We start from the raw sequence: 26990 nt of genomic DNA on the forward strand, positions 1-26990 counted from the left end.
ACACACACACACGCGCATGGACACGGGCAAACATGCATGCGTGGGCAAACACAAACAAGGGCGCGGGCAAACACACACACACGACAACCCAACCACACCCCTCTCTAACAAGCACTTATGCAATGGTGGCCCACACCCGCCCCATCAGCCCACCCACCCATCCCCCTCACTCTCTCCCCCCCTCTAACTCTTCCTCCCTCCCTCTCTCCATTCACAACATACCACATAGAAATGTAACACGGGTCTATAGAGCCAACATGATGACAGATAATATATTCTACACAACACATTTCTATCTGGAAGCTATGTAACTTTGTACTGCTTACCCAGCCCCCTCTCTCTCTCTCTACATTCACAGCGTTGCACATAGAAATGTAACTTAGGCCTATAGAGCTGCCACGATTCCCTTTTCCAAATAATCTGTTCTACACTAAATATTTTATCCTGAATTTTCTGTAACTTAGTTTGCATAGTCCTAAATAGGGCCCCAGCTCACCCAACAAACCCCACCCACTCTGCAGGTCACCTCCTCCATCTCTCTCCCTCTCTTCACCAACCTCCCCCGCCCTTACCCTTCTTATCTAACCATCCACACCCTCTCCACCCTTCTCTCTCTTGCTCTTTCCTCTCCAGCCAGTCATCACCACCCCACCTTTTCCTCCACCCTCTCTAACAGTCCAGAGACAGACCCAGTCTCCATTTTCTTTTAGCCTCTCTCTATAACCACCCACCTATAACCATTCATCTATTCAGACCTGTTTCTCTATGTCTCTCTCCAATTAGTCATCCATCTCTCTTCACCACCCAACTCCTCCACCCCAACCCCTCCACTCATCCCTCTAACCCCCTTTCACTGTTCCTCTACCCCAACTCATTCACCCATTCCTCTATCCTTCTCTCACCGTGCACTCCACCTCCTCTGGTTCTGGTTTGATGTGTACTGAGGGCATGTCTTCTTCTTCCTCCTGGGTCTGGGGCTCTGTCTTGGGTTCCTTCTTGGGAACCTTGGGTTGGGGCTCCTTCTTGGGTTGGGGCTCCTTGGGATGTGGTTGGGACTGGGAGCTGGCACCACTGCTGGCCTTCTTAGGACTCGACTGGCACTGCAGAGGAGAGGGAGAGAGAGGACTGTTAGCCAGCAGTAGTACATATGAAGAAGAGAAACAGTTACATTGGAAGAGATTACATGTTAGACACATAATACATATAGAGAACGGCGAGAGAGAGAAAGAGAGAGAGAGGCACAGTTATCTGTACAGGGGTACAGTTAGACTACTGCTACACTGGGAGAGAGGACATGCTAGCCAACTGCTACATACCCTGACATACAACACAGAGAGATGAGAGAGGAGGAGTTGGGTGAAAGAGAGGGAAAAAGCAGTAGAGGTAGAGAGAGGCAAAGAGGAAGATAACAGAGCAATAAGAGAGGAGAGGTGAGAACAGGGGGAGGGGAAGGAGGAGTAGAGACAGGTAAGAATATAGGAAATTACAAAACAAATACAACCACCATTACCTCTTCTCAAACTGTAGGCCTACTACTCTGAAACTGTACTATGCAGAAAGAAAAACAATAGAAATACTCCGTTGGAGTAGAGAGAAATACAATAAAGGGTAGGCCTATGTGAGAGGAAAAGAGAAAGAAAGAGGGACATAGAAGTAGAGAGAGAGAGAGAAAGAGAGAAAGAGAGAGAGAAAGCCTAATCCTAGCCCTGCCAGTGAGGGAATGAGAGCGAAAGAGAAATGGAGGAGCAACTCAACAGAAGTGTTGTGTCTCCTCCCTCTCTCACACTGGTAGGCAGTCACACCCTTCTCTAGAAGCAGAGGGGAGTGGGGAGCGAGAGAGAGACACACACACAATCTTTACACATACATTCTCTTTCAATTCAATTCAAAGGGACTTTATTGTCATGGGAAACATTGATTACACTACCAAAGCAAGTGAAATAAACAATACAAAAAAAATTAGAAGACACAAAAAACTATTATCAACTCTGTACAGTGTTTTTAACAATGTGCAAATAGTTGTAATACGAATAGTAGGGGAAGACAAGTAAACAGATAAATATTGGTTGTATTTACAATGTTGTTTGTGCTCCACTGGTTGCCCTGTTTCCATAGCAACGGGTCACAAATCTTGCTGCTAAGATTGCACATTGCTGTATTTCGCCTAACAGATATGGGAGTTTATCAATGTTTGTTTTGTTTTCAAATTCTTTGTGGGTATGATTTGTGGGAAATATGTGTCTCTAATATGGTCATACATTTGGCAGGAGGTTAGGAAGTGCAGCTCAGATTCCACCTCATTTTGCGGGCAGTGTGCACATATCCTTTCTTCTCTCGAGAGCTATGGCGACCTCTCTCAATTGAGTCTGTGCATAGTTAATGATTTACTTAATTTTGGGTCATTCACAGTGGTCAGGTATTTTGATACTGTGTATTCTCTGTTTAGGGCTAGATAGTATTCCAGTTTGCTCTGTTTTTTCATTGATTCTTTCCAGTATGTCAAATTCTTTCCAGTGTGTCAAATAGTTACCGTTTTGTTTTCTCATAATTTAGTTGGGTCTGATTGTGTTGCTGTCCTGGGGCTCTGTGGGGTCTGTTTGTGTTTGTGAACAGAGCCCCAGAACCAGCTGGCTGAGATGGCTCTTCTCTAGGTTCATCTCTCTGTAGGTGAGGGCTTTGTGATGGAATGTGTGGGCATCGCTTCCTTTCAGGTGGTTGTAGAATTTAAAAACAGCAATTCTCTGGATTTTGATCATTAGCGCGCATAATCCTAATTCTGCTCTGCATGTATTGTTTGGGGTTTTGCGTTGTACATGAAGGATATTTTTAAAGAATTCTGCATGCATGGTCTCAATTGGGGGTTTATCCCATTTTGTGAATTCTTGGTTGGTGAGTGGACCCGAGACCTCACATTTAGAGCAGTGGGTTCTATAACTGATTGAAGTATTGGGGACAAACACCAAATTGAGACTCTGCATCCAGAATTCAGCAAAAACATCCTCAGTGCACAACGTAAAACACCAAATAATGCATGCAGAGCAGAATTAAGACTAACCGCTAATGATCAAAATCCAGAAAAGAGACGTTAAATTCCACAACCACCTAAAAGGAAGCGATTCCCAAACCTTCCATAGCAAAGCCATTACCTTCAGAGAGCCTAGAGAAACCTAGAGAAAAGTCCCCTCAGCAAGCTGGTCCTGGGGCTCTGTTCACAAACAGACCCCACAGAGAGCCCCAGGACAGCAAAACAATTACACCTAACCAAACCATGAGGAAAACAAAAATATAATTACTTGACCCATTCGAAAGAACTAACCAAAAAACTAAGCATACTGGAATGCTATTTGGCCCTTAACACTAGAACCGCTGGGCCTCGAGGGACCCCCCTTCAATCTAAAGAGCAGTCATTTTGACTGCAAAATTCTAACAGTAATTAATACATACAGTTGAAGTCGGAAGTTTACATACACTTAGGTTGGAGTCATTAAAACTCGTTTTTCAACCACTCCACAAATGTCTTGTTAACTTCTGACCCACTGGGAATATGATGAAAGAAATAAAAGCTGAAATAAATCATTCTCTCTACTATTATTCTGACATTTCACATTCTTAAATAAAGTGGTGATCCTAACTGACCTAAGACAGGGAATTCTTACTAGGATTAAATGTCAAAAAAACTGAGTTTAAATGTATTTGGCTAAGGTGTATGTAAACTTCCGACTTCAACTGTATCATATATGCTATCGCAAAAATAATCATTTGTGTTTATGAAGGTTTTAGGTAACATTAGAATACGATTTTAATTTTATTTCAAATAACACAATAGCATTTTCATTAGTTTACGTTACTGTAGTCTATAAGTAAAAACAAAAAACACCAAGATTCAAATGTTCAATACTTTCTATTTGAAGGATGCCTTTGTTACAACTATGAAACAGAAAGCATATGTGTTGGAACATGGCAACAGCTTCTTTTTATAACAACTAAATAAAATACCCCAACCACAAAGACGCACGGTGAGCAAGACAGGTGGTCAAATTATGAAATCATCAGTAGCCTAATCATCATTATAAGTGCCAAGTGTGCTTGATAAATAGTGAAAATCTGCACAAAACCAATAATGGCATTATAATGAATAAGTGTCGATATGACAGCAGTCAAATAGTCAAGTATTGTCTATACTTGTTCCAAACATCGGATTCCATGGCAAATTTGTCTGTTTCCAGGCGTCACATTCTAATTTCTTTGTCATCAAAATGGAGGTAACGCATGATCTCTCTGGAGTGATCCTGTGACATGGTTTCTCCAAAGAAAGGTATCCCATACATGTCCGAGTAAAAGCTCTCCATATACATGTGCTTTCCACCGAATGCTCCACGGGCATACAGGATTGAAATGAACGCTTCCAGCTCATCAACAGACAGATCCCAGGCAGCGCCTCCTTGCTCCCTGTGCACCTCAGCCACAGACCATGTCACATAAACAACGAAAGCTGGTGAGTGTGTTGCTGATGTTGTTTTTAGCTTGAGATGTAGGGCCTGCTCTCTCAGTGATTACATTTTGTGCTGATAAATCGGCCCATAGCATTGTCACCGGCTTGTTCTATCCAAACGGTGCCGTTCCCTTTCTCTGTCCTGTCTCAACATTTCCTTTGGTGGTGGCGTGAGCACCTGCTCAGTGAGCACCATTCTGGCTTTTTCTCGCTTAGGCCTCGGCGGTATAGGTTCAGACGGAGGCTCAGAATCAGAAGGATAATCATTAGAGATGTCATGATTAATTTCTTCCCCACCATCTGAGTCGTTTTCATTCAGATCTTGTAGCAGCGCTAACGCAGCATGTGCATCCATTCGTCTTGGTCTTCTTGCCATTGTAAATTACGTACGCTCTCACTGTGTAGGGCCTACTCCAAGTAGGCCAGAGTAGACTGATAAGTCTGCTATAGTGGCGTGTGGACTGATATAGGGTATTTTGAGATTATAATTAGAATATACAGTATCAATAAAATAGAATGGCCCACCCTGTTCTTCATTCACAATTGGTGATTACATAATTATGCATTGTTCGCTTCCCCTCGCTCATCAACTCACCCATTCTCCCCCATCATACTCGACTCCATTTATTTAATCTGTTGTTTTATGTGTGAAATTAGTTTCGGTATAGTTTAGGTTAAGTTTCGAGGCAATTATCGGAATGATTATCAACTGGGCATGGCACCTTCCACTTCCACTGTCGGGAGAAGGAGCTTGAGCAGGCCCTACTGTCGGGAGAAGGAGGGGCAAAGGGGGAAAACCATTTTAAAATGGACATGCCCTCCTAAAACTGCTTATAACTCCATTTCTGTTTGTGATATTACGATTCTAACAATGGCAGTGTGTTATATAGACTTATTTAGGAAATGTCAAGGACAGCGATCACCAAAAATGGCAGCGTAATAAAAAAATTATAATCATGAGCAGTCAAATGAATGCTTTAGCGAATCTAGTGTTAACAGAGAGTACACAGTGGCAGAATACCACTGTGACTGGCCCAAAATGTAGCAAAGCTTTGACTATGTACAGACCTGGTTCTCGAGAGAAGACTGAGCTGCACTTCCTAACCTCCTGCCAAATGTATGACCATATTAGAGACACATACAGTGCCTTCAGAAAGTATTCACACCCCTTGACATTTTCCACATTTTGTTGAGTTACAGCCTGAATTTAAAATGGATTAAATAGGGATTTTTGTCACTGGCCTACACACAATACCCCATTATGTCAAAGTGGAATTATGTTTTTTAGAAATGTGTACAACTGAATTAAAAATTAAGCTGAAATGTCAACCCCTTTGTTATGGCAAGCCTAAATAAGTTCACGAGTAACAAAATAAATAAATAAAAGGTCACAAAATAATTTGCCTGGACTAACTCTGTGCTTGGTATGACAACAGCACTGCCCTCAATCACATGGCGCTACAGAGGGTGTTGCACATCACTGGGGCCGAGCTCCCTGCCATCCAGGACCTCTATATCAGGCGATGTGAAAGGAGACTGTTCTCTGGTGCATTAAGTCTGACACCAACAGGCTCCTGAACAGCTTCTATCCCCAAGTCATAAGACTATTTGAATAGCTAACAGAATGGCTACACAGACTGAGTTGACCCTTGTATTTGTTAAAAAATTTTGCCTTGTACATTCACAGGACTCTACACACTCACGCACACTGACACTCCAACACACACACATAACATGCACACACATCAGGGTTTCCGTTAGGAAAAAGTGGTGCCATAAATTTGACCGGCAGCATTTTAATTTACCGGACATTTAAGAAATGTACTGGATTCATATGCATCGGTTGCGCAACCTGATTAGGGTGTCCACCCACGGTGCTCAGAATGCCAGAAATCACATTTAGTTTATGGCAATTCATCTTAACAGAACATGTAACTCCGATGCAACAGCGTGCATCATTCTTACCGAATTCCGATGAGATGTTAGACTACATAGGCGGCGTGTCCATAAAGCTAGTTGAAGCTAAGCTTTCCCTAAAGTAAATTGAATTAAATTGCCAAAATTATATAGCCTAAATAGCTTATTTACGTACATAAATAAAATCACTCAAAATAGGCTACTACCCCAGAAAGCATGATTTGGCCACAGAGGATCATTAGCTTCTTAAACAAAAAATGCTGTGGATTGTTTTAAATCGCATTGCCTACAGTCGGAATGGCCAGCAATTTGGGCAGAGCACACAGCAAATAGATTATTGCTGAGTTGTGACTGCCAGTGAAAGGCAGAGAGACCCAGCCAGGCATATCGCAACATAAAAAAATACAATCACGGAAAAACAGTTTGGAAAGCGAAATGGCTATTGCTGTAAATAGAAGACAATGAAAAGACTCCAATCGGTCTTTTAATTATCCAAATTCTCAATTTAATTGAGCGAAACGTAGCCTGTCTTATTGGCACCACTAGAGTACATCAGCCAGCTCCCCGGTGAGTGTGCATATTCACTGTCTATCATTGGGTCAGTGCCACTTTTGTTTGTTTTTGGACAATCAATTTCTCCTCCGGGTTAGAAGGACGTCATCTTGTATTTGTCTCTCCCCTTTTCGTAGGCCCAGAGTAGGCTATCCTGACATTTTTGTTGTATAAAAAAAGATTCTGCTAATGTCTCAAGTCATATAAATTGTAGAAAAATTGCATGAAAGTTGTTTATGAAAGGCCAACATTTTCCTGTGATATAGCCTATAGTCTGCCTACTCTACGCCACTACGTACTGCATTGACCAGTCTTTTTTGCGAACAGTGATTGAGTTATATTATTGACCTAAATTATGACTATCCAATCTAATCATCACATTAGGAATAGTAGGCTATCTTACATATGTCTGCAAATGTGAGGATATCATTTTTTTAAATTATAAAGTTGCATTTTTATGATCTAAATTTGCGTCCTCAAACTTGAAACCCACGCATTGCCTATGTTAGAATAACTGTCCACATTTACTTTTCCTCAGCCAACATGACGAGTAACAGACAGAAAAATCACTAGCCTATGTCAATCTACTAACCCCCATAGTAGAAAAGTTTACCCATTCTATTGGTCAGCTTAACGTTATGAATGTTACAAATGAATGGATGTATGGAGATAGTTTTGCCCCAACAAAAATAAGGGGTTAAATATGTGACCATCTTATGACCATCCAGGCTCTGTCGCAGCCGGCCGCGACCAGGAGACTCATGGGCGGCGCACAATTGGCCCAGCGTCGTCCAGGGTAGGGGAGGGAATGGCCGGCAGGGATGTAGCTCAGTTGATAGAGCATGGCGTTTGCAACGCCAGGGTTGTGGGTTCGATTCCCACGGGGGGGCCAGTATAAAAAAATATATATATGTAATCACTAACTGTAAGTCGCTCTGGATAAGAGCGTCTGCTAAATGACTAAAATGTAATGTAAATGTAATGACCATCTTAAAACAATTCCATATGTTAGCTTAGTAGAAGCTAGAAATGATAAACAACCAATTTGACAGAGCTTGAAGAATACTTTTGAAAATAATAAATGGGCAAATGTTGCACAATCCAGGTGTGGAACATACTTATAGATTTAACCAGAAAAACTCACAGCTGTAATCGCTGCCAAATGTGATTCTAACATGTACTGACTCAGGGGGTTGAATACTTATCTAATCCGAATATGTACAGTGAGGGAAAAAAGTATTTGATCCCCTGCTGATTTTGTACGTTTGCCCACTGACAAAGAAATGATCAGTCTATAATTTTAATGGTAGGTTTATTTGAATAGTGAGAGACAGAATAACAACAACAAAAATCCAGAAAAACACATGATTAGCATTTAAATGAGGGAAATAGGTATTTGACCCCCTATCAATCAGAAAGATTTCTGGCTCCCAGGTGTCTTTTATACGGGTAGCGAGCTGAGATTAGAGCACACTCTTAAAGGGAGACACTTGTCCACAGAAGCAATCAATCAATCAGATTCCAAACTCTCCACCATGGCCAAGACCAAAGAGCTCTCCAAGGATGTCAGGGACAAGATTGTAGACCGACACAAGGCTAGAATGGGCTCTAAGACCATCGCCAAGCAGCTTGGTGAGAAGGTGACAACAGTTGGTGCGATTATTCGCAAATGGAAGAAACACAAAAGACCTGTCAATCTCCCTCGGCCTGGGGCTCCATGCAAGATCTCACCTTGTGGAGTTGCAATGATCATGAGAACGGTGAGGAATCAGCCCAGAACTACACGGGAGGATCTTATCAATGATCTCAAGGCTTCTGGGACCATAGTCACCAAGAAAACAATTGGTAACACACTACGCCGTGAAGGACTGAAATCCTGCAGCGCCCGCAAGGTCCCCCTGCTCAAGAAAGCACATATACAGGGCCGTCTGAAGTTTGCCATTGAACATCTGAATGATTCAGAGGAGAACTGGGTGAAAGTGTTGTGGTCAGATGAGACCAAAATCGAGCTCTTTGGCATCAACTCAACTCGCCGTGTTTGGAGGAGGAGGAATGCTGCCTATGACCCAACAACACCATCCCCTCCGTCAAACATGGAGGTGAAAACATTATGCTATGGGGGTGTTTTTCTGCTAAGGGGACAGGACAACAACACCGCATCAAAGGGATGATGGACGGGGCCATGTACCGTCAAATCTTGGGTGAGAACCTCCTTCCCTCAGCCAGGGCATTGAAAATGGGTCGTGGATGGGTATTCCAGCATGACAATGACCCAAAACACACGGCCAAGGCAACAAATGAGTGGCTCAAGAAGAAGCACATTAAGGTCCTGGAGTGGCCTAGCCAGTCTCCAGACCTTAATCCCATAGAAAATCTGTGGAGGGAGCTGAAGGTTCGAGTTGCCAAACGTCAGCCTCGAAACCTTAATAACTTAGAGAAGATCTGCAAAGAGGAGTGGAACAAAATCCCTCCTGAGATGTGTGCAAACCTGGTGGCCAACTACAAGAAACGTCTGACCTCTGTGATTGCCAAGAAGGATTTTGCCACCAAGTACTAAGTCATGTTTTGCAGAGGGGTCAAATACTTATTTCCCTCATTAAAATGCAAATCAATCTATAACATTTTTTACATGCGTTTTTCTGGATTTTTTTGTTGTTATTCTGTCTCTCACTGTTCAAATAAACCTACCATTAAAATTATAGACTGATCATGTCTTTGTCAGTGGGAAAACGTACAAAATCAGCAGGGGATCAAATACTTTTTTCCCTCACTATATATGAGTGTTTTTTTAATACAAATGTTAGAATTTTTATTCCACTTTGACGTCAAGAGTATTTTGTGTAGACCACTGGCAAAAAATGACAATTAAATCAATTTTAATCCCATTTTGTAACACGACAAAATGTGGATAAAGTCGAAGTGGTGTGAATACTTTCTGAAGGCACTGAAGCATATTTCCCTCAGATTACACAGACCCACAAATCCAATTTTGATAAACTCCCATATCTATTAGATTAAATACCACAGTGTGCCAGCAGCAAGATGTGTGACCTATTGCCACAAGAAAAGGGCAACCAGTGAAGCACACACACCATTGTAAATACAAAACTAATGTTTACTGTTAATTTCGATTGTTTATTTAACTTTGGTTTATTATCTATTCCACTTGCTTTGGCAATGTAAACATGCCAATAAAGCACTTTGAATTGAATGGAGTGAGAAAGAGCTGGCTGCAATATGGAACTGTTTAGGTGTGGGGGTGGGGTGGGATGGGGTGGAGGAGGGAGGAAAGGGGGGGCAGACATGTGACCCAGCTGCAGCAGATTCCTCACAGAGGTGTGGTCCCCCAATCAGCCTGGGTGTGGCTCCACTCACACACACATCCCCCCTACTACACGCACACACACACACACACACACACACACACCCCTGCCTCCACTACACACACACACACACCATCCCCCCGCTACATACACGCCTCCCCCCACCACACACACCCCTCCCCCTTCACACACACACTGTCCTCTCCCAATGCCCATTGTAGAGGGACAGAGACCCCTCTATAGTCACAAAAGTAAGCACTGAGCTCAATGTGATGCGACACCTCTGACTAGCTAGCTAACCACAACAGACACAGAGATACTAGATACACACAGAGTCAGCCAGGAAGGCTACAGGCTCAGGATGGCTAACTAGGCTAGATTCCCCTCTTCCCTCCCCTCTCTTCACTGGGAGAATCTCAAGTGCATACTCCTCGCGTCCTCTCGCCTCCTTCACAAAACTCATGAGAAAGCCAGCGGTACCCCCCTTCTGACCTTCTACTCCAATGGGTTTTGAGAAAGAGGCGAGGAAGAGGAGAGAGGACGCGATGAGTATGCAATTGAGATTCTCCATCTTTCTCTCTATCTGTACTAGGCTACTTCCTGTGTTCACCCAGCGCTTTGAGAAGAGAGAGCTGAGATGCCGGCTGATGGGGCAAGGGGCTTGGGGGACTGTTTGTATGTGTGTGTCTGAGAGAGAAAGAGAGAGAGAGACATGGGGGCTAAGGGAATGTGGGGTGTGCGCGTGTCTCCCCTCCCCTGGGACCTCACAATGTGGGGAGTTCCAGGAATAAAGAGGGTGGGGTGGGTGTGACCCCAGCCCTGCTTTTCCCACTACAGGAAGTTACAGAGCGAGAGGGGGAGAGAGGAGAGGGAGGAGAGAGAGAGAGGGTGGGGTGGGTGTGACCCCAGCCCTGCTTTTCCCACTACAGGAAGTTACAGAGCGAGAGGGGGAGAGAGGAGAGGGAGGAGAGAGAGAGAGGGTGGGGTGGGTGTGACCCCAGCCCTGCTATCCCACTACAGGAAGTTACAGAGTGGGGGAGAGGGGGAAGGGAGGGGAGAGAGCGAGGGAGGGTGGAAGGGGGAAGAGAGTAGAAGGTGGAAGGGAGAACAGAGCATGGGGAGAAAAAGAGGGTGGGATAGAGGGAAGGGGAGAGGGGTGGAAGCGGAATAGAGACAGGATAGGGAGTGAGAGGGAGAGCAAGAGTGGGATAGTAGGAGAGGGAAAAGAAAGAGAGTGATGTGTGTGACAGAGAGGGAGAGGGGGGAACAGAGTGACTATTTGGGTCAGTGCTCTTCCCTCCTCTCCTCCCCTGTCCCCCCTGCTCCCCCTCTCCTCTCCCTCCCTGTCATCCCTCCTGCTCCCACACCACGTGGCTGCCTGGCTGTTTCCCTCCCTGTGTCCCCTCCCTGTGGGCACAGTGTGGCCTGTCGTCTGGAACACACACACACGCCTATATCCCAGACACAAAATTGGACACAGGAGTCTCTGGGACCATTGTGGCTCTAACAGCACACAGTGACACAAGGCCCATTGCCATTAACTATGAGGTGAGGAAAATGGGATAGTTCCTGTAGCCCCAGAATGGAGGAAGTGACAGTATGCTCTGTCTACTGTAATTGTACCACGACTCCATTTTGGTTCTGTGTGAAGTAAGACAGTTTATGGTTTACCATCGAGACTCACAGATGATACGGCTGCCACAAATAGAACACCACAGCCAAGAGGTGACTGAGGGGAAGAGAACACAGACACACACATAACAACACTCTCTGTCTCGGTCTCAAACACACACACACACACACACACACACACACACACACACACACACACACACACACACACACACACACACACACACACACACACACACACACACACACACACACACACACACACACACACACACACACACACACACACACACACACACACACACACACACGATGACACATACTGTACATGTGACACATTAATGACACAGAATATACAGCAAACCTGCACACACAGTGACCTGGCCAAGCCCCCTCTCCTCCGGTTTCAGTGCTGCCTCTCAGTGGCTGCTATGAACTCTGCCACTCTGACCTCTGTGTGTTCTGCTTAACAGTCATAATGAGTAAGGAGCATAATTGCAGTGGGCACTCTGGACACACACACACACACACACACACACACACACACACAGTCTTCCTCTGGTAGAGAGTAGCTGATCAACACACTCTTCCATGTAAGAGAGAAAACGTCCTGTTTCCCACGCAGGCGGATGAGGGAGGGAGCTTCCTAGGCTCTAGTCTTAGGTTCTACTAGGCTCATAAGCTCTACCACAGTTTGCTCTTCCTCCGTCTGACACCTAGAGCACTGGGTGAGAGGAGGAGAGGGGGAGGAGAGGAGAAAAGGGAGGGGAGTAACGATGAGAGGAGAGAAGGGTGGGGAAGAGAGAGAAGGCAGAGGAAAGAGGAGAGTGGGGAGAGTGGAGTGAGGAGAGGCCACAGGAGATGATAAGAAAAATAAGATAGTGTAGGGGTATGAGAGAGGAGAAGAGAGAGATAGAGGGGTAGTAGGAGAGCGAGGAGAGGGAACAGGGCAGCAGAGAGGAAAAGGGAGGGGGCTGTGAGGTTCACAGCGATCCGTTGCACAATCACTGTAACCGGAGCTGTAGGGCTGGAATCCACTCACCACCCACCCCTCCTGCCTCACCCTACCTGGCTAGGGCATGGGGCTGGGGCTGAGGATGATGTTAAAGAGTTTAAGTAAAGCCAATTGGAATTTGTGGTCTGTATATTTTATCATTTTATTTAGGATACCATCAACACCACAGGTCTTTTGGGGTTGGAGGGTTTGTATTTTGTCCAGTAGTTCCTTTAATGCAATTGGAGAATTCAGTGGGTTCTGGTAGTCTTTAATAACTGATTATAATATTTGTATTTGATCATGCATATGTTTTTGCTGTTTGTTCTTTGTTATAGGGCAAAAAAGATTGTAGAAGTGGTTTATCCATACATCTCCGTTTTGGATAGATAACTCTTCATGTTGTTTTTTGTTTAGTGTGTTCCACTATTCCCAGAAGTGGTTAGATTCTATGTATTCTTCAATGACATTGAACTGATTTCTGACGTGCTGTTGCTTCTTTTTTCATAGTGTATTTCTGTACTGTTTTAGTGTTTCACCATAGTGAAGGCGTAGGCTCAGGTTCTGGGTCTCAGCGTGTTTGGTTGGATAGGTTTCTCAATTTCTTTCTTAGGTTTTTGCATTCTTTATCAAACCATTTGTCATTGTTGTTCATTTTCTTAGGTTGTCTGCTTGAAATGTTTAGATTTGACAGGGAAGCTGAAAGGTCAAATATACAGTTCAGGCTTTCTACTGCCATGTTTACACTTTCATTATGCAGTAAATCATTTTGTCCAGGAAGTTGTCTAAAAGAGATATAATTTGTTGTTGCCCAATTTTTGTGGTAGGTTTCTACACTACTTTCCTTCCATCTATAGCTTTTCTTAATAGTATGCAGTTTGTTCGACTTTGATGCCACATAATTGCGTATTGCTCTGTTCAAGTATACTGTGATTTTGCTGTGATCTGATAGGGGTGTCAGTGGGCTGACTGTGAATGCTCTGGGAGACTGGGTTGAGGTCGGTGATAAAGTAATCTATAGTACTACTGCCAAGAGATGAGCTATAGGTGTACCTACCATAGGAGTCCCCTCAAAGCATACCATTGACTATGTACAGACCCAGCATGCGACAGAGGTGCAGGAGTTGTGACCCATTTTTGTTGTGGTTGTGTCAAGGGGGGTATATTTGGTAGGGAATGCCGTCACCTCCAGGTTGGTTTTTGTCCCTGTGTGCTGAGAGTGTCAGGTTCTTGTATTTAGGTCACCACAGACTAGTACATGTCCCTGGGCCTGGAAATGGTTAATCTCCACCTCTAGGATGGAGAAGCTATCATCGCTAAGTAAGGGGATTCTATTGGGGGATACAGGCAGCAAACATGAGGACAGGTCTGGGCGAGGGGTTCATCGCTCTGTTGCTCCTGTGTGAAGTGCAGGGGCTGCGGTTGTGTGCAATGTCTTTCAGGGTCCTGGCAATAGTTGAGACTGTCGCTTTGTCGAGGTGGCCCTGGTTGCAGAGGCTGTCCAAATCCAGGGTGTGGTGATTGGCCAGGTAAACATTGGGTTTCGAGGCACAGTCACAGGAAATGCTTGTATTTACCCGCTGTATGGTGGCAAGGTGAAAGTATTTTCTTGGTAGAAGGGTAGAGAGGACCACTCTTGAGTTGGGGAATGTGGAAGATGCTCGATCACTCCCTTGAGTGCTGTGGCTACCCTTTCCTGCTGGTTCCTAAGGCCGTTTGTGCCCATGTGAATGATTATGTGGCTAGGAGACCCTAGACGGGTGTTTGGGCACCAGCGTTTAGGAAATAGTTTCTGTTCTTCTCTTTATTTCCCATTAGAGTCTATGAGAAGCACAATCTCTGGCTTTTGTGTGCCCTCAGTGGGTGTTGGGGGGTTGTCAGGGGGGCTGACACACTGCCTGCCCTCCAGGACATATACAGCACCCGGTGTCACAGGAAGGCCCAGAATTTCATCAAGGACCTCATCCACCCGAGACATGGCCTGTTCACCCCGCTACCATCTAGAAGGCAGAGACAGTACAGTTGCGTCAAAGCTGGAACCGAGAGACTGAGGAACAGCTTCTATCTCCAGGCCATCAGACTGTTAAACAGTCACCACTAGCCGGACTCCGCCCAGGACCCTGACCTGAACCGTAGTCACTGTTCTAGCCGGCTGCCACCCGGTACTCTACCCAGCACCTTAGAGACTGCTGCCCTATGTACATAGAGCCATTGAACACTAGTCACTTTAATAATGTTTACATACCGTTTCAACCACTTTATATGTATATACTGTATTCTAGTCATGGCTCATCCTATATAACTACTGCTGTACACACCTTTTCTATTCATATACAGTGGGGAAAAAAAGTATTTAGTCAGCCACCAATTGTGCAAGATCTCCCACTTAAAAAGATGAGAGAGGCCTGTCATTTTCATCATAGGTACACGTTAACTATGACAGACAAAATGAGAAAAAAAAATCCAGAAAATCACATTGTAGGATTTTAAATGAATTTATTTGCAAATGATGGTGGAAAATAAGTATTTGGTCAATAACAAAAGTTTCTCAATACTTTGTTATATACCCTTTGTTGGCAATGACACAGGTCAAACGTTTTCTGTAAGTCTTCACAATGTTTTCACACACTGTTGCTGGTATTTTGGCCCATTCCTCCATGCAGATCTCCTCTAGAGCAGTGATGTTTTGGGGCTGTCGCTGGGCAACACGGACTTTCAACTCCCTCCAAAGATTTTCTATGGGGTTGAGATCTGGAGACTGGCTAGGCCACTCCAGGACCTTGAAATGCTTCTTACGAAGCCACTCCTTCGTTGCCCAGGCGGTGTGTTTGGGATCATTGTCATGCTGAAAGACCCAGCCACGTTTCATCTTCAATGCCCTTGCTGATGGAAGGAGGTTTTCACTCAAAATCTCACGATACATGGCCCCATTCATTCTTTCCTATACACGGATCAGTCGTCCTGGTCCCTTTGCAGAAAAACAGCCCCAAAGCATGATGTTTCCACCCCCATGCTTCACAGTAGGTATGGTGTTCTTTGGATGCAACTCAGCATTCTTTGTCCTCCAAACACGACGAGTTGAGTTTTTACCAAAAAGTTCAATTTTGGTTTCATCTGACCATATGACATTCTCCCAATCCTCTTCTGGATCATCCAAATGCACTCTAGCAAACTTCAGACGGGCCTGGACATGTACTGGTTTAAGCAGGGGGACACGTCTGGCACTGCAGGATTTGAGTCCCTGGCGGCGTAGTGTGTTACTGATGGTAGGCTTTGTTACTTTGGTTCCAGCTCTCTGCAGGTAATTCACTAGGTCCCCCCGTGTGGTTCTGGGGTTTTTTGCTCACCGTTCTTGTGATCATTTTGACCCCACGGGGTGAGATCTTGCGTGGAGCCCCAGATCGAGGGAGATTATCAGTGGTCTTGTATGTCTTCCATTTCCTAATAATTGCTCCCACAGTTGATTTCTTCAAACCAAGCTGCTTACCTATTGCAGATTCAGTCTTCCCAGCCTGGTGCAGGTCTACAATTTTGTTTCTGGTGTCCTTTGACAGCTCTTTGGTCTTGGCCATAGTGGAGTTTGGAGTGTGACTGTTTGAGGTTGTGGACAGGTGTCTTTTATACTGATAACAAGTTCAAACAGGTGCCATTAATACAGGTAACGAGTGGAGGACAGATGAGCCTCTTAAAGAAGAAGTTACAGGTCTGTGAGAGCCAGAAATCTTGCTTGTTTGTAGGTGACCAAATACTTATTTTCCACCATAATTTGCAAATAAATTCATCAAAAATCCTACAATGTGATTTTCTGGAATTTTTTTTCTCAATTTGTCTGTCATAGTTGACGTGTACCTATGATGAAAATTACAGGCCTCTCTCATCTTTTTAAGTGGGAGAATTTGCACAATTGGTGGCTGACTAAATACTTTTTTTCCCCACTGTATTATCCATGCTGTCTATACAGAGAGAGCGAGAGAGCGATTGTTACGTGTGACATGTTTTTCTTTCTCTTAATCGTCCTTTGTAGTGTGTGTGTGGTTCAGAGTGGTTGTTCTGTTTGTGTGTTCTGGTTATTACAGGTGTGCTGAGTTGCGGCTGACGATGGTGGGCGTGGCTTCGGTCCGGAGTCCTGGCAGCTGTGGTTGAGTGACTGATTGACTAGAGTATATAAACTGTTTGCCGTGTGAGCGAGTGAGAGAGAGAGAGAGGGGGCACTTTTTGTTTGGCTGTTTGTCTGAGGATTTGTTAACTGGATGTTTTGATTTATCTTTGTTTGTGTTCCAGCCTGTCCTCCTGCTGTATTCCACCCTCCCTGGGTCCTGGAGAAGGGAAAGGTAGTTCTGCCCATGGGTGTACATTCACACGTAGATAACCCACTGTTTTACACACTAGGTTAGCCGGGCGGGTGTCACCCCTGTATTTGTGGTAACAGGTAGGAAAGCTGGTTAAGGCTTAGAGTGTGTTAGGAAGGATTAGGTGTGTAGAAGAGGAGGGACCTTTTGTTTATTTTCATTACTTGGACCCCGTTCCCAAACATTCCCTTCTCTTACCTTCCCTGGTTTGTTTGATTGTTTTTTGTTTTATTACTGTTTCTTAAATGGGTGGTGTATATTAATTTTGTTTAATACCTTACTAAATGTCCCCGAGGGCTAACATTGAGTTCTGGTTGTTGTGTCTGGTTATTTTAGTTCGTTACACCCCACATCTCTTCCCCATCCATCTAGTTTACATTGTGTGCGCAGGCACGGGCATTTTCGTCTTCTCCTCAGACAAACTACACCCGAGGGGAGAACGTAACATGGGGGGCTGGTCAGGGATCTTTGATCCAGCTTCTGCCCGCACACTTTGGTAGTAGATGTGGATTGTGTGGTTGTTGTGTTGGGTGTAGTGTAGTGTTTAGCTCTGTGTTGGATGTTGTAGTTAGGTGGTGGATTTAGAAAATGGCCACCTTTAACCTGAAGTTTTTTCTGGATAACCCTACGTGGGAGGGTTTTGAGAATTGTAGGAGAGTGGATTTAGAGACTTTGGCAGACCATTTCGATATCTCAGTGCCAAGGGGTTTTGTTAAGGCGGAGGTAAAGGCATTGGTGTTAGCGGCGTTGATTGAACGGCAGGTGTTGGTTTTGCCTCGGCCTGCGGTGGGAGAGGTGGTGGATGCTCCGGGTACCCCGTATAGGCCCGACGACGACGTCGAGTATAAGGCCCCGGCCACCTTTCCTCGATTTGATCCTCTCTCTCCTATGCCTACGGCTGTACACTTGCAGCTGGAGGCAGAAGAGAGAGCACAAAACCGAAAGGATGAGCTACATCTCAAGTTGGAGATGCGCCGACTGGAGTTGGAAGCAGACATTAAGATAAGGCAGATGGACTTCGAAACGCGCAAATTGGAATTAGAGGCAGAGACAGCGAGGCTGGCCGCTGTCCCTGCCGTTCCCACTAGTGTGTTTTCCACCCCAGGATCTGCCTCTACCTTTGACATTAGCCGGCATATTGCTTTAGTTCCACAATTCTGTGAGTCTGAGGTTGCCTCTTACTTTTGTGCATTCGAACGCATAGCAGTGGCTTTGAATTGGCCTAGGGATGTGTGGCCGCTGTTACTTACATTTAACATTTTACTTCAGTGTAAATTGTCCTGTAAAGCGCAGGAGGTAATGGGTACTCTCTCGCTGATAGTCTTAATTACGACATTGTTAAGGCTACTGTGCTCCGTGGGTATGAGCTTGTGCCGGAGGATTATAGACAAAAGTGTAGAAAGCACTCCAAATCCTCTATAAAAACTTTTGTTGAATTCCCTAGAGAGAAGGAGTCTCTCTTTGACAAAGGGTGCTCAGCGAGTAAAATCAATGACTTTGAAGGTCTTCGTTTGGACACACCTACCAGTCAAAAGTTTGGACACACCTACTCATTCAAGGGTTTGTCTTTATTTTTACTGTTTTTTACATTGTAGAGTAAAGTCATCAAAACGATGAAATAACACATATGGAATCATGTAGTAAACCAAAAAGTGTTAAACAAATCAAAATATATTATATATTTGAGATTCTTCGAATAGCAACCCTTTGCCTTGATGACAACTTTGCACACTCTTGGCATGCTCTCAACCAGCTTCACAGTCTTGAAGGAGTTCCCACATATGCTGAGCACTTGTTGGCTGCTTTTCCTTCACTATGTGGTCCGACTCATCCCAAACCATCTCAATTGGGTTGAGGTCGGGGGATTGTGGAGGCCAGGTCATAGGTGTGTATATACAGTTGAAGTCAGAAGTTTACATACACCTTAGCCAATTACATTTAAAAACTCAGTTTTTTACAATTCCTGACATTTAATCCTAGTAAAAAGTCCCTGTCTTACGTCAGTTAAAATAAAGGGGTGATCCTAAGAATGTGAAATGTTTACATACACTCAATTAGTATTTGGTAGCATTGCCTTTAAATTGTTTAACTTGGGTCAAACGTTTCGGTTAGCCTTCCAGAAGCTTCCCAAAATAAGTTGGGTGAGTTTTGACCCATTCCTCCTGACAGAGCAGGTGTAACTGAGTCAGGTTTGTAGGCCTCCTTGCTCGCACACGCTTTTTCAGTTCTGCCCACACATTTTCTATAGGATTGAGGTCAGGGCTTTGTGATGGCCACTCCAATACCTTGACTTTGTTGTCCTTAAGCCATTTTGCCACAACTTTGGATGCTTGGGGTCATTGTCCATTTGGAAGACCCATTTGCAACCAAGCTTTAACTTCCCGACTGATGTCTTGAGATGTTGCTTCAATATATCCACATCATTTTCCTTCCTCATGATGCCATCTATTTTGTGAAGTGCACCGCAACAGCATGATGCTGCCACCACCGTGCTTCACGGTTGGGATGGTGTTCTTCGGCTTGCAAGCTTCCCCCTTTTCCTCCAAACATAACGATGGTCATTATGGGCAAACAGTTCTATTTTTGTTTCATCAAACCAGAGGACATTTCTCCAAAAAGTACACTGCTCAAAAAAATAAAGGGAACACTAAAATAACACATCCTAGATCTGAATAAATGAAATAATCGTATTAAATACTTTTTTCTTTACATAGTTGAATGTGCTGACAACAAAATCACACAAAAATTATCAATGGAAATCAAAATTTATCAACCCATGGAGGTCTGGATTTGGAGTCACCCTCAAAATTAAAGTGGAAAATCACACTACAGGCTGATCCAACTTTGATGTAATGTCCTTAAAACAAGTCAAAATTAGGCTCAGTAGTGAGTGTGTGGCCTCCACGTGCCTGTATGACCTCCCTACAACGCCTGGGAATGCTTCTGATGAGGTGGCGGATGGTCTCCTGAGGGATCTCCTCCCAGACCTGGACTAAAGCATCCGCCAACTCCTGGACAGTCTGTGGTGCAACGTGGCATTGGTGGATGGAGCGAGACATGATGTCCCAGATGTGCTCAATTGGATTCAGGTCTGGGGAACGGGCGGTCCATAGCATCAATGCCTTCCTCTTGCAGGAACTGCTGACACACTCCAGCCACATGAGGTCTAGCATTGTCTTGCATTAGGAGGAACCCAGGGCCAACCGCACCAGCATATGGTCTCACAAGGGGTCTGAGGATCTCATCTCGGTACCTAATGGCAGTCAGGCTACCTCTGGCGAGCACATGGAGGGCTGTGCGGCCCCCCAAAGAAATGCCACCCCACACCATGACTGACCCACCGCCAAACCGGTCATGCTGGAGGATGTTGCAGGCAGCAGAACGTTCTCCACGGTGTCTCCAGACTCTGTCACGTCTGTCACGTGCTCAGTGTGAACCTGCTTTCATCTGTGAAGAGCACAGGGCGCCAGTGGCGAATTTGCCAATCTTGGTGTTCTCTGGCAAATGCCAAATGTCCTGCACGGTGTTGGGCTGTAAGCACAACCCCCACCTGTGGACGTCGGGCCCTCATACCACCCTCATGGAGTCTGTTTCTGACCGTTTGAGCAGACACATGCACATTTGTGGCCTGCTGGAGGTCATTTTGCAGGGCTCTGGCAGTGCTCCTCCTGCTCCTCCTTGCACAAAGGCGGAGGTAGCAGTCCTGCTGCTGGGTTGTTGCCCTCCTACGCCCTCCTCCACGTCTACTGATGTACTGGCCTGTCTCCTGGTAGCGTCTCCATGCTCTGGACACTACGCTGACAGACACAGCAAACCTTCTTGCCACAGCTCGCATTGATGTGCCATCCTGGATGAGCTGCACTACCTGAGCCACTTGTGTGCGTTGTAGACTCCGTCTCATGCTACCACTAGAGTGAAAGCACCGCCAGTATTCAAAAGTGACCAAAACATCAGCCAGGAAGCATAGGAACTGAGAAGTGGTCTGTGGTCACCACATGCAAAACCATTCCTTTATTGGGGGTGTCTTGCTAATTGCCTATAATTTCCACCTGTTGTCTATTATATTTGCACAACAACATGTGAAATGTATTGTCAATCAGTGTTGCTTCCTAAGTGGACAGTTTGATTTCACAGAAGTGTGATTGACTTGGAGTTACATAGTGTTGTTTAAGTGTTCCCTTTATTTTTTTGAGCAGTGTATGATCTTTGTCCCCATGTGCAGTTATAAACCGTAGTCTGGCTTTTTTATGGCAGTTTTGGAGCAGTGGCTTCTTCCTTGCTGAGCGTCCTTTCAGGTTATGTCGATATAGGACTTGTTTTATTGTGGATATAGATACTTTTGTACCCATTTCCACCAGCATCTTCACAAGGTCCTTTGCTGTTGTTCTGGGATTGATTTGCACTTTTCGCACCAAAGTACGTTCATCTCTAGGAGACAGAACGCGTCTCCTTCCTGAGCGGTATGACGGCTGCGTGGTCCCATGGTGTTTATACTTGCGTACTATTGTTTGTACAGATGAACGTGGTATCTTCAGGCGTTTGGAAATTGCTCCCAAGGAAGAACCAGACTTGTGGAGGTCTACAATGTTTTCTCTGAGGTCTTCCCATGATGTCAAGCAAAGAGGCACTAAGTTTGAAGGTAGGCCTTGAACTACATCCACAGGTACACCTCCAATTGACTCAAATTATGTCAATTAGCCTATCAGAAGCTTCTAAAGCCATGACATCATCTTCTGGAATTATTTTAGCACAGCTGAAAACTGTTGTGCTGATTAAAGAAGCAATAAAACTGCCCTTCTTGAGACTAGTTGAGTATCTGGAGCATCAGCAATTGTGGGTCTCAACGTCAACAGTGAAGAGGCGACTCCGGGATGCTGACCTTCTAGGCAGAGTAGCAAAGAAAAAGCCATATCTCAGACTGGCCAATAAAAAGAAAAGATTAAGATGGGCCGTCAGATATGGCTTTTTCTTTGTAACTCTGCCTAGAAGGTCAGCATCCCAGAGTCGCCTCTTCACTGTTGACGTTGAGACTGGTGTTTTGAGGGTACTATTTAATGAAGCTGCCAGTTGATGACCTGTGAGACGTCTGTTTCTCAAACTAGACACTAATGTATTTGTCCTCTTGCTCAGTTGTGCACCGGGGCCTCCCACTCCTCTTTCTATTCTGGTTAGAGCCAGTTTGCGCTGTTCTGTGAAAGGAGTAGTACACAGCGTTGTACGAGATCTTCAGTTTCTTGGCAATTTCTCGCATGGAATAGCCTTCATTTCTCAGAACAAGAATAGACTGATGAGTTTCAGAAGAAAGTTATTTGTTTCTGGCCATTTTGAGCCTGTAATCGAACTCACAATTGCTGATGCTCCTGATACTCAACTAGTCTCAAGAAGGCCAGTTTTATTGCTTCTTTAATCAGCACAACAGTTTTCAGCTGTGCTAACATAATTGCAAAGGGTTTTCTAATGATTAATTAGCCTTTTCAAATGATAAACTTGGATTAGCAAACACAACGTGCCATTGGAACACAGGACTGATGGTTGCTGATAATGGGCCTCTGTACGCCTATGTAGATATTCCATTTAAAAAATCAGCCGTTTCCAGCTACAATAGCCATTTACAACATAAAAAATGTCCACACTGTATTTCTGATCATTTTGATGTTATTTTAATGGACAAAATAATTGCTTTTCTTTCGAAAACAAGGACATTTCTAAGTGACCCCAAACTTTTGAACGGTAGTGTATATATATATATATATATATTCCTGTCTCTGACATTGCTCGTTCTGATATTTCTTAATTTTATTTACATTTTGTTAGTATTTTCTTCTGGATTATGTGTGCATAGGTAAAACATTTTTATTGCTAGGTATTACTGCACTGTTGGAGCTAGAAACACATACATTTCACTGCACCTGTGAAAACATCTGCAAATCAGTGTACGCGACCAATAAACTTAATTTTGATTCGATAAGAGGGGTTGGGGTCTGCTGGGTTGGTGGGTCCTGTGTTGTACGTCCCACTGTGGTGTTGAAACTGTGGTCCGGGTGTGAGGTTGGCTGTTCTGCTGGCTTCTCTGGGGAAGTGGCCTGCTCTCTGTCGCACAGCTTTCTCACCTCCTCCTTCAGTGTTGTTGCTGGGCCATATGTTCCTCTCTCTCCTGCGTTCTCTCACCTCAGTCCAGAGTGCAGCCAGCTCTCCCAGACAGCCGTCTATCTCCCCCTTCAGCCCTCCGGGTTGTTGTGCTGGTCTGTTTTATGGGTCTGTATCTGCTATGCCCTCTCTTTGATCCCTCAAAAGTGTTTGAGGTTGCCTTGTACCACTTCTGTTCCAGGGTCCTCAATGTCTAGTATTCCACCCTGAGCTACCCCCCCTTCCACCCGCTCTTGACAGATGGGTAGTGTGTTCTTATAGCACTGTGCCATGCCATGGGATGGTCTGTGTGGAAAATGAAGTTGCTTATGTTCCCATCTTTGTAACAGTCAGCAAATAGTGTCTCTGGCTTGTCCTTGAGGAGCTTATTTTTTGTACTTATTCCGGGCAGTGTTATTTTTTATATCCAATGGGTACTGTACTGTGATGACCTCTGCACAGGGGAAAGCCATGGATCAGGGGGCCTCAGAGGCCTCTGAATTTAGGTGGCTGTGATTCTCTGCTACTATTGTCGGGTTCAAGGGCTTTCACACCTTGGTGCAAATTGTAGTTGCAGCCAGGACATCTGTCCTGTCCAAGCAAGCTTGGTAGATTGGTAGCCTTAATTTAAGTCTTTATATAACAAAATACAGTATCTACAGATTATTGTAATGTATTTTACTTTTTGGCTTCAGAAGTAGCTTCAGACTGAACATTACTATCTCCGTTTTGGGTTGGATGGTATTTCCAGGTCTCTGCTGTGCTTGTTCTGCAGGATTTGGTTTGCTAGACATATTTTCTGGATAGTCCTTGGTAGTAAGAATCCTTCCAGTTAATTCTGTCAAAAATAAAGGTTTTAGGTTTGGAATTTTGATTTGGAGTGAAGGTTGTTGTAGAGGGTAGTATCCTGTATAAGTCCTTGCAAAAAAAAAAATATTTCATTTTTTTTGACGAAAAAGTCAGGAGCCCATGAGCTCAAGACCTCTCTGTTCTCTCCCTCTCCCTCTCACTCTAGAGGGGTGGAGTAGGGGCGGGGTCAGAAGGAAGGGCGGCGAGGTGTGCAGCCTCAGTAACAGGAGGCTTGACATGGGGGGTGGGGAAGGGGGGAGGGAAGGAGTGAGGGAGAGAAGGGGTGGGGCAGGGGGGAGGTGGGGTGGGGCAACAAAGCATCCACTCTATAACTCTGCGTCAAGGGGGGAGGGGTGTGACTGGAGAGAGGACAGAGAGGACATACGCACGCACGCAAGTACGCAAGTACGCACACACCTACAAACAGATGCGATCACATCAGATCATCTGAACTTGGTGTCACGCACAGGAGGTTGGTGGCACCTTAATTGGGGAGGACGGGCTTGTGATAATGGCTGGAGCGGAATCAGTGGAATGGTATCAAATACATCAAACACATGGTTTCCATGTGTTTGACGCCATTCCATAGGCTCCGTTCCAGCCATTATCATGAGCCATCCTCCCTTCAACAGCCTCTACTGGTGTCACGTGTGTGTGTGTGTGTTTGATGCGTGCAAGCTTATTACTTAGGCTTCCTAACAACATCTTTTAGACTGACTGTACAGGCTCACACACATCGCACCAAATGTGGACTTAGCGTTTGTCTGCCGGTCATTCAGCATGCTGTGTTTCAGGGACCACACGCTGTAGGACGTCTGACTGCTGGTATTTTTCACGCAATTCTACATGTAAAAATCGGTGCGCACTCTGTTTACAAATTACATTGAGGTGCTAAGTACTCTAGCAACCAGTATTGCTGTGTCTGAGCCCTCCCTCTCTTCCTATGGATAATATGGACCTTCCCAGATCCCCCTCTATCAACCACCCTGTACTATATGTATCAACTCCCCCAGCCAACTACCAATTGCCCCAGCCCAGCCAGCCCCTACCCAGCCAAACGCTACACATTGCCCCAGACTCAGCCAGCCCCCTACCAATTGCATCAGCCCCCTACCTATTGCTCCAGCCAGCCCCTGCCCTAGTCCCAGCCCATGTCCATGTTCCAGCCATGGCTCATTAAACAGCATGATCATTACACAGGTGCACCTTGTGCTGGGGACAATAAAAGGCCACTCTAAAATGTGAAGTTTCGTCAAGAACACAATGCCACAGATGTCTCAAGTTGAGGGAGCGTGCAATTGCCATGCTGACTGCAGGAATGTCCACCGGAGCTGTTGCCAGAAAATGGAATGTACATTTCTCTACCATAAGCATAGTCGTTTTAGAAAATTTGGCAGTACGTCCAACCGGCCTCACAACCGCAGACCACTTGTATAGTGTCGTGTGGGTGAGCGGTTTGTTGATGTCAACATTGTGAAGAGAGTGCCCCATGGTGGCGATGGGGTTATGGTACGGGCAGGCATAAGCTATGGACAACGAACACAATTGCATTTGATCAATGGCAATTTGAATGCACAGAAATACCGTGACGAGATCCTGAGGCCCATTGTCGTGCCATTCATCCGCTGCCATCATCTCAAGTTTCAGCATGATAATGCACGGCCCCATGTCGCAAGGATCTGTACACAATTCCTGGAAGCTGAACATTTCCCAGTTCTTCCATGGCCTGCATATTCACCAGACATGTCACCCATTGAGCATGTTTGGGATGCTCTGGATCGACGTGTACGAGAGCGTGTTCCAGTTCCCACCAATATCCAGCAACTTTGCACAGCCATTGAAGAGGAGTGGGACAACATTCCACAGGCCACAATCAACAGCCTGATCAACTCTATGCGAAGGAGATGTGTCGCGTTGCATGAGGCAAATGGTGGTCATACATGATATTGACTGGTTCTCCGATCCACGCCCCTACCTTTTCTTTAAGGTATCTGTGACCAACAGATGCATATCTGTAATCCCAGTCATGTGAAATCCAAAGATTAGGGTCTAATTAATTTATTTCAATTGACGGATTTCTTATATGAACTGTAACTCAGTAAAATCTTTGAAAATGTTGTATGCTGTGTTTCTATTTTTGTTTAATATAGAAGTGTGTGTGTGTTTGAGCGTGTTAAACCATCATCTGTTTACTGAGGATCATGTGTCTCTGTATCTGTGTGTGCATGTAGTGTTTAACATGAGTGTGTCTGTGTGGGTGTGTGTCTGCATGCCCATGTACACTACCGGTCAAAAGTTTTAGAACACCTACTCATTCAAGGTTTTTCTTTATTTTTACAATTTTTTACATTGTAGAATAATAGTGAAGACATCAAAACATATGGAATCATGTAGTAACCAAAAAAGTGTTAAACAAATCCAAATATATTTTATATTTGTGATTCTTCAAATAGCCAACCTTTGCCTTGATGACAGCTGTGCACACTCTTGGCATTCTCTCAACCAGCTTCATGAGGTAGTCACCTGGAATGCAGTTCAATTAACAGGTGTGCCTTCTTAAAAGTTAATTTGTGGAATTTCTTTCCTTCTTAATGTGTTTGAGCCAATCAGTTGTGTTGTGACAAGGTTGGGGGGGTATACAGAAGATAGCCCTATTTGGTAAAAGACCAAGCCCATTTTATGTCAAGAACAGCTCAAATAAGCAAAGAGAAAAGACAGTTCATCATTACTTTAAGACATGAAGGTCAGTCAATACG

General features: G+C 44.7%; 1 protein-coding gene across 3 annotated transcripts in view; it reads right to left on the minus strand.

Annotated features, from left to right (window-relative positions):
• Positions 1 to 26990, minus strand: part of LOC311142548 (Krueppel-like factor 8) — an 80260-nt gene that overhangs the window by 26688 nt on the left and 26582 nt on the right. For 2 of the 3 annotated variants that reach the window (XM_084178225.1, XM_084178224.1), the window contains exon 2: positions 903 to 1100. In XM_084178225.1, coding sequence (XP_084034351.1) covers positions 903 to 1100 — 198 coding nt within the window. Of the gene's footprint in view, positions 1 to 902; positions 1101 to 1510; positions 1719 to 26990 lie in introns of those variants that run through there. The other variant, XM_084178226.1, reaches the window with a different exon arrangement.

The sequence above is a fragment of the Coregonus lavaretus genome, assembly GCF_964263955.1.
Source record: "Coregonus lavaretus genome assembly, chromosome: 15".
Lineage (NCBI taxonomy): Eukaryota > Metazoa > Chordata > Actinopteri > Salmoniformes > Salmonidae > Coregonus > Coregonus lavaretus.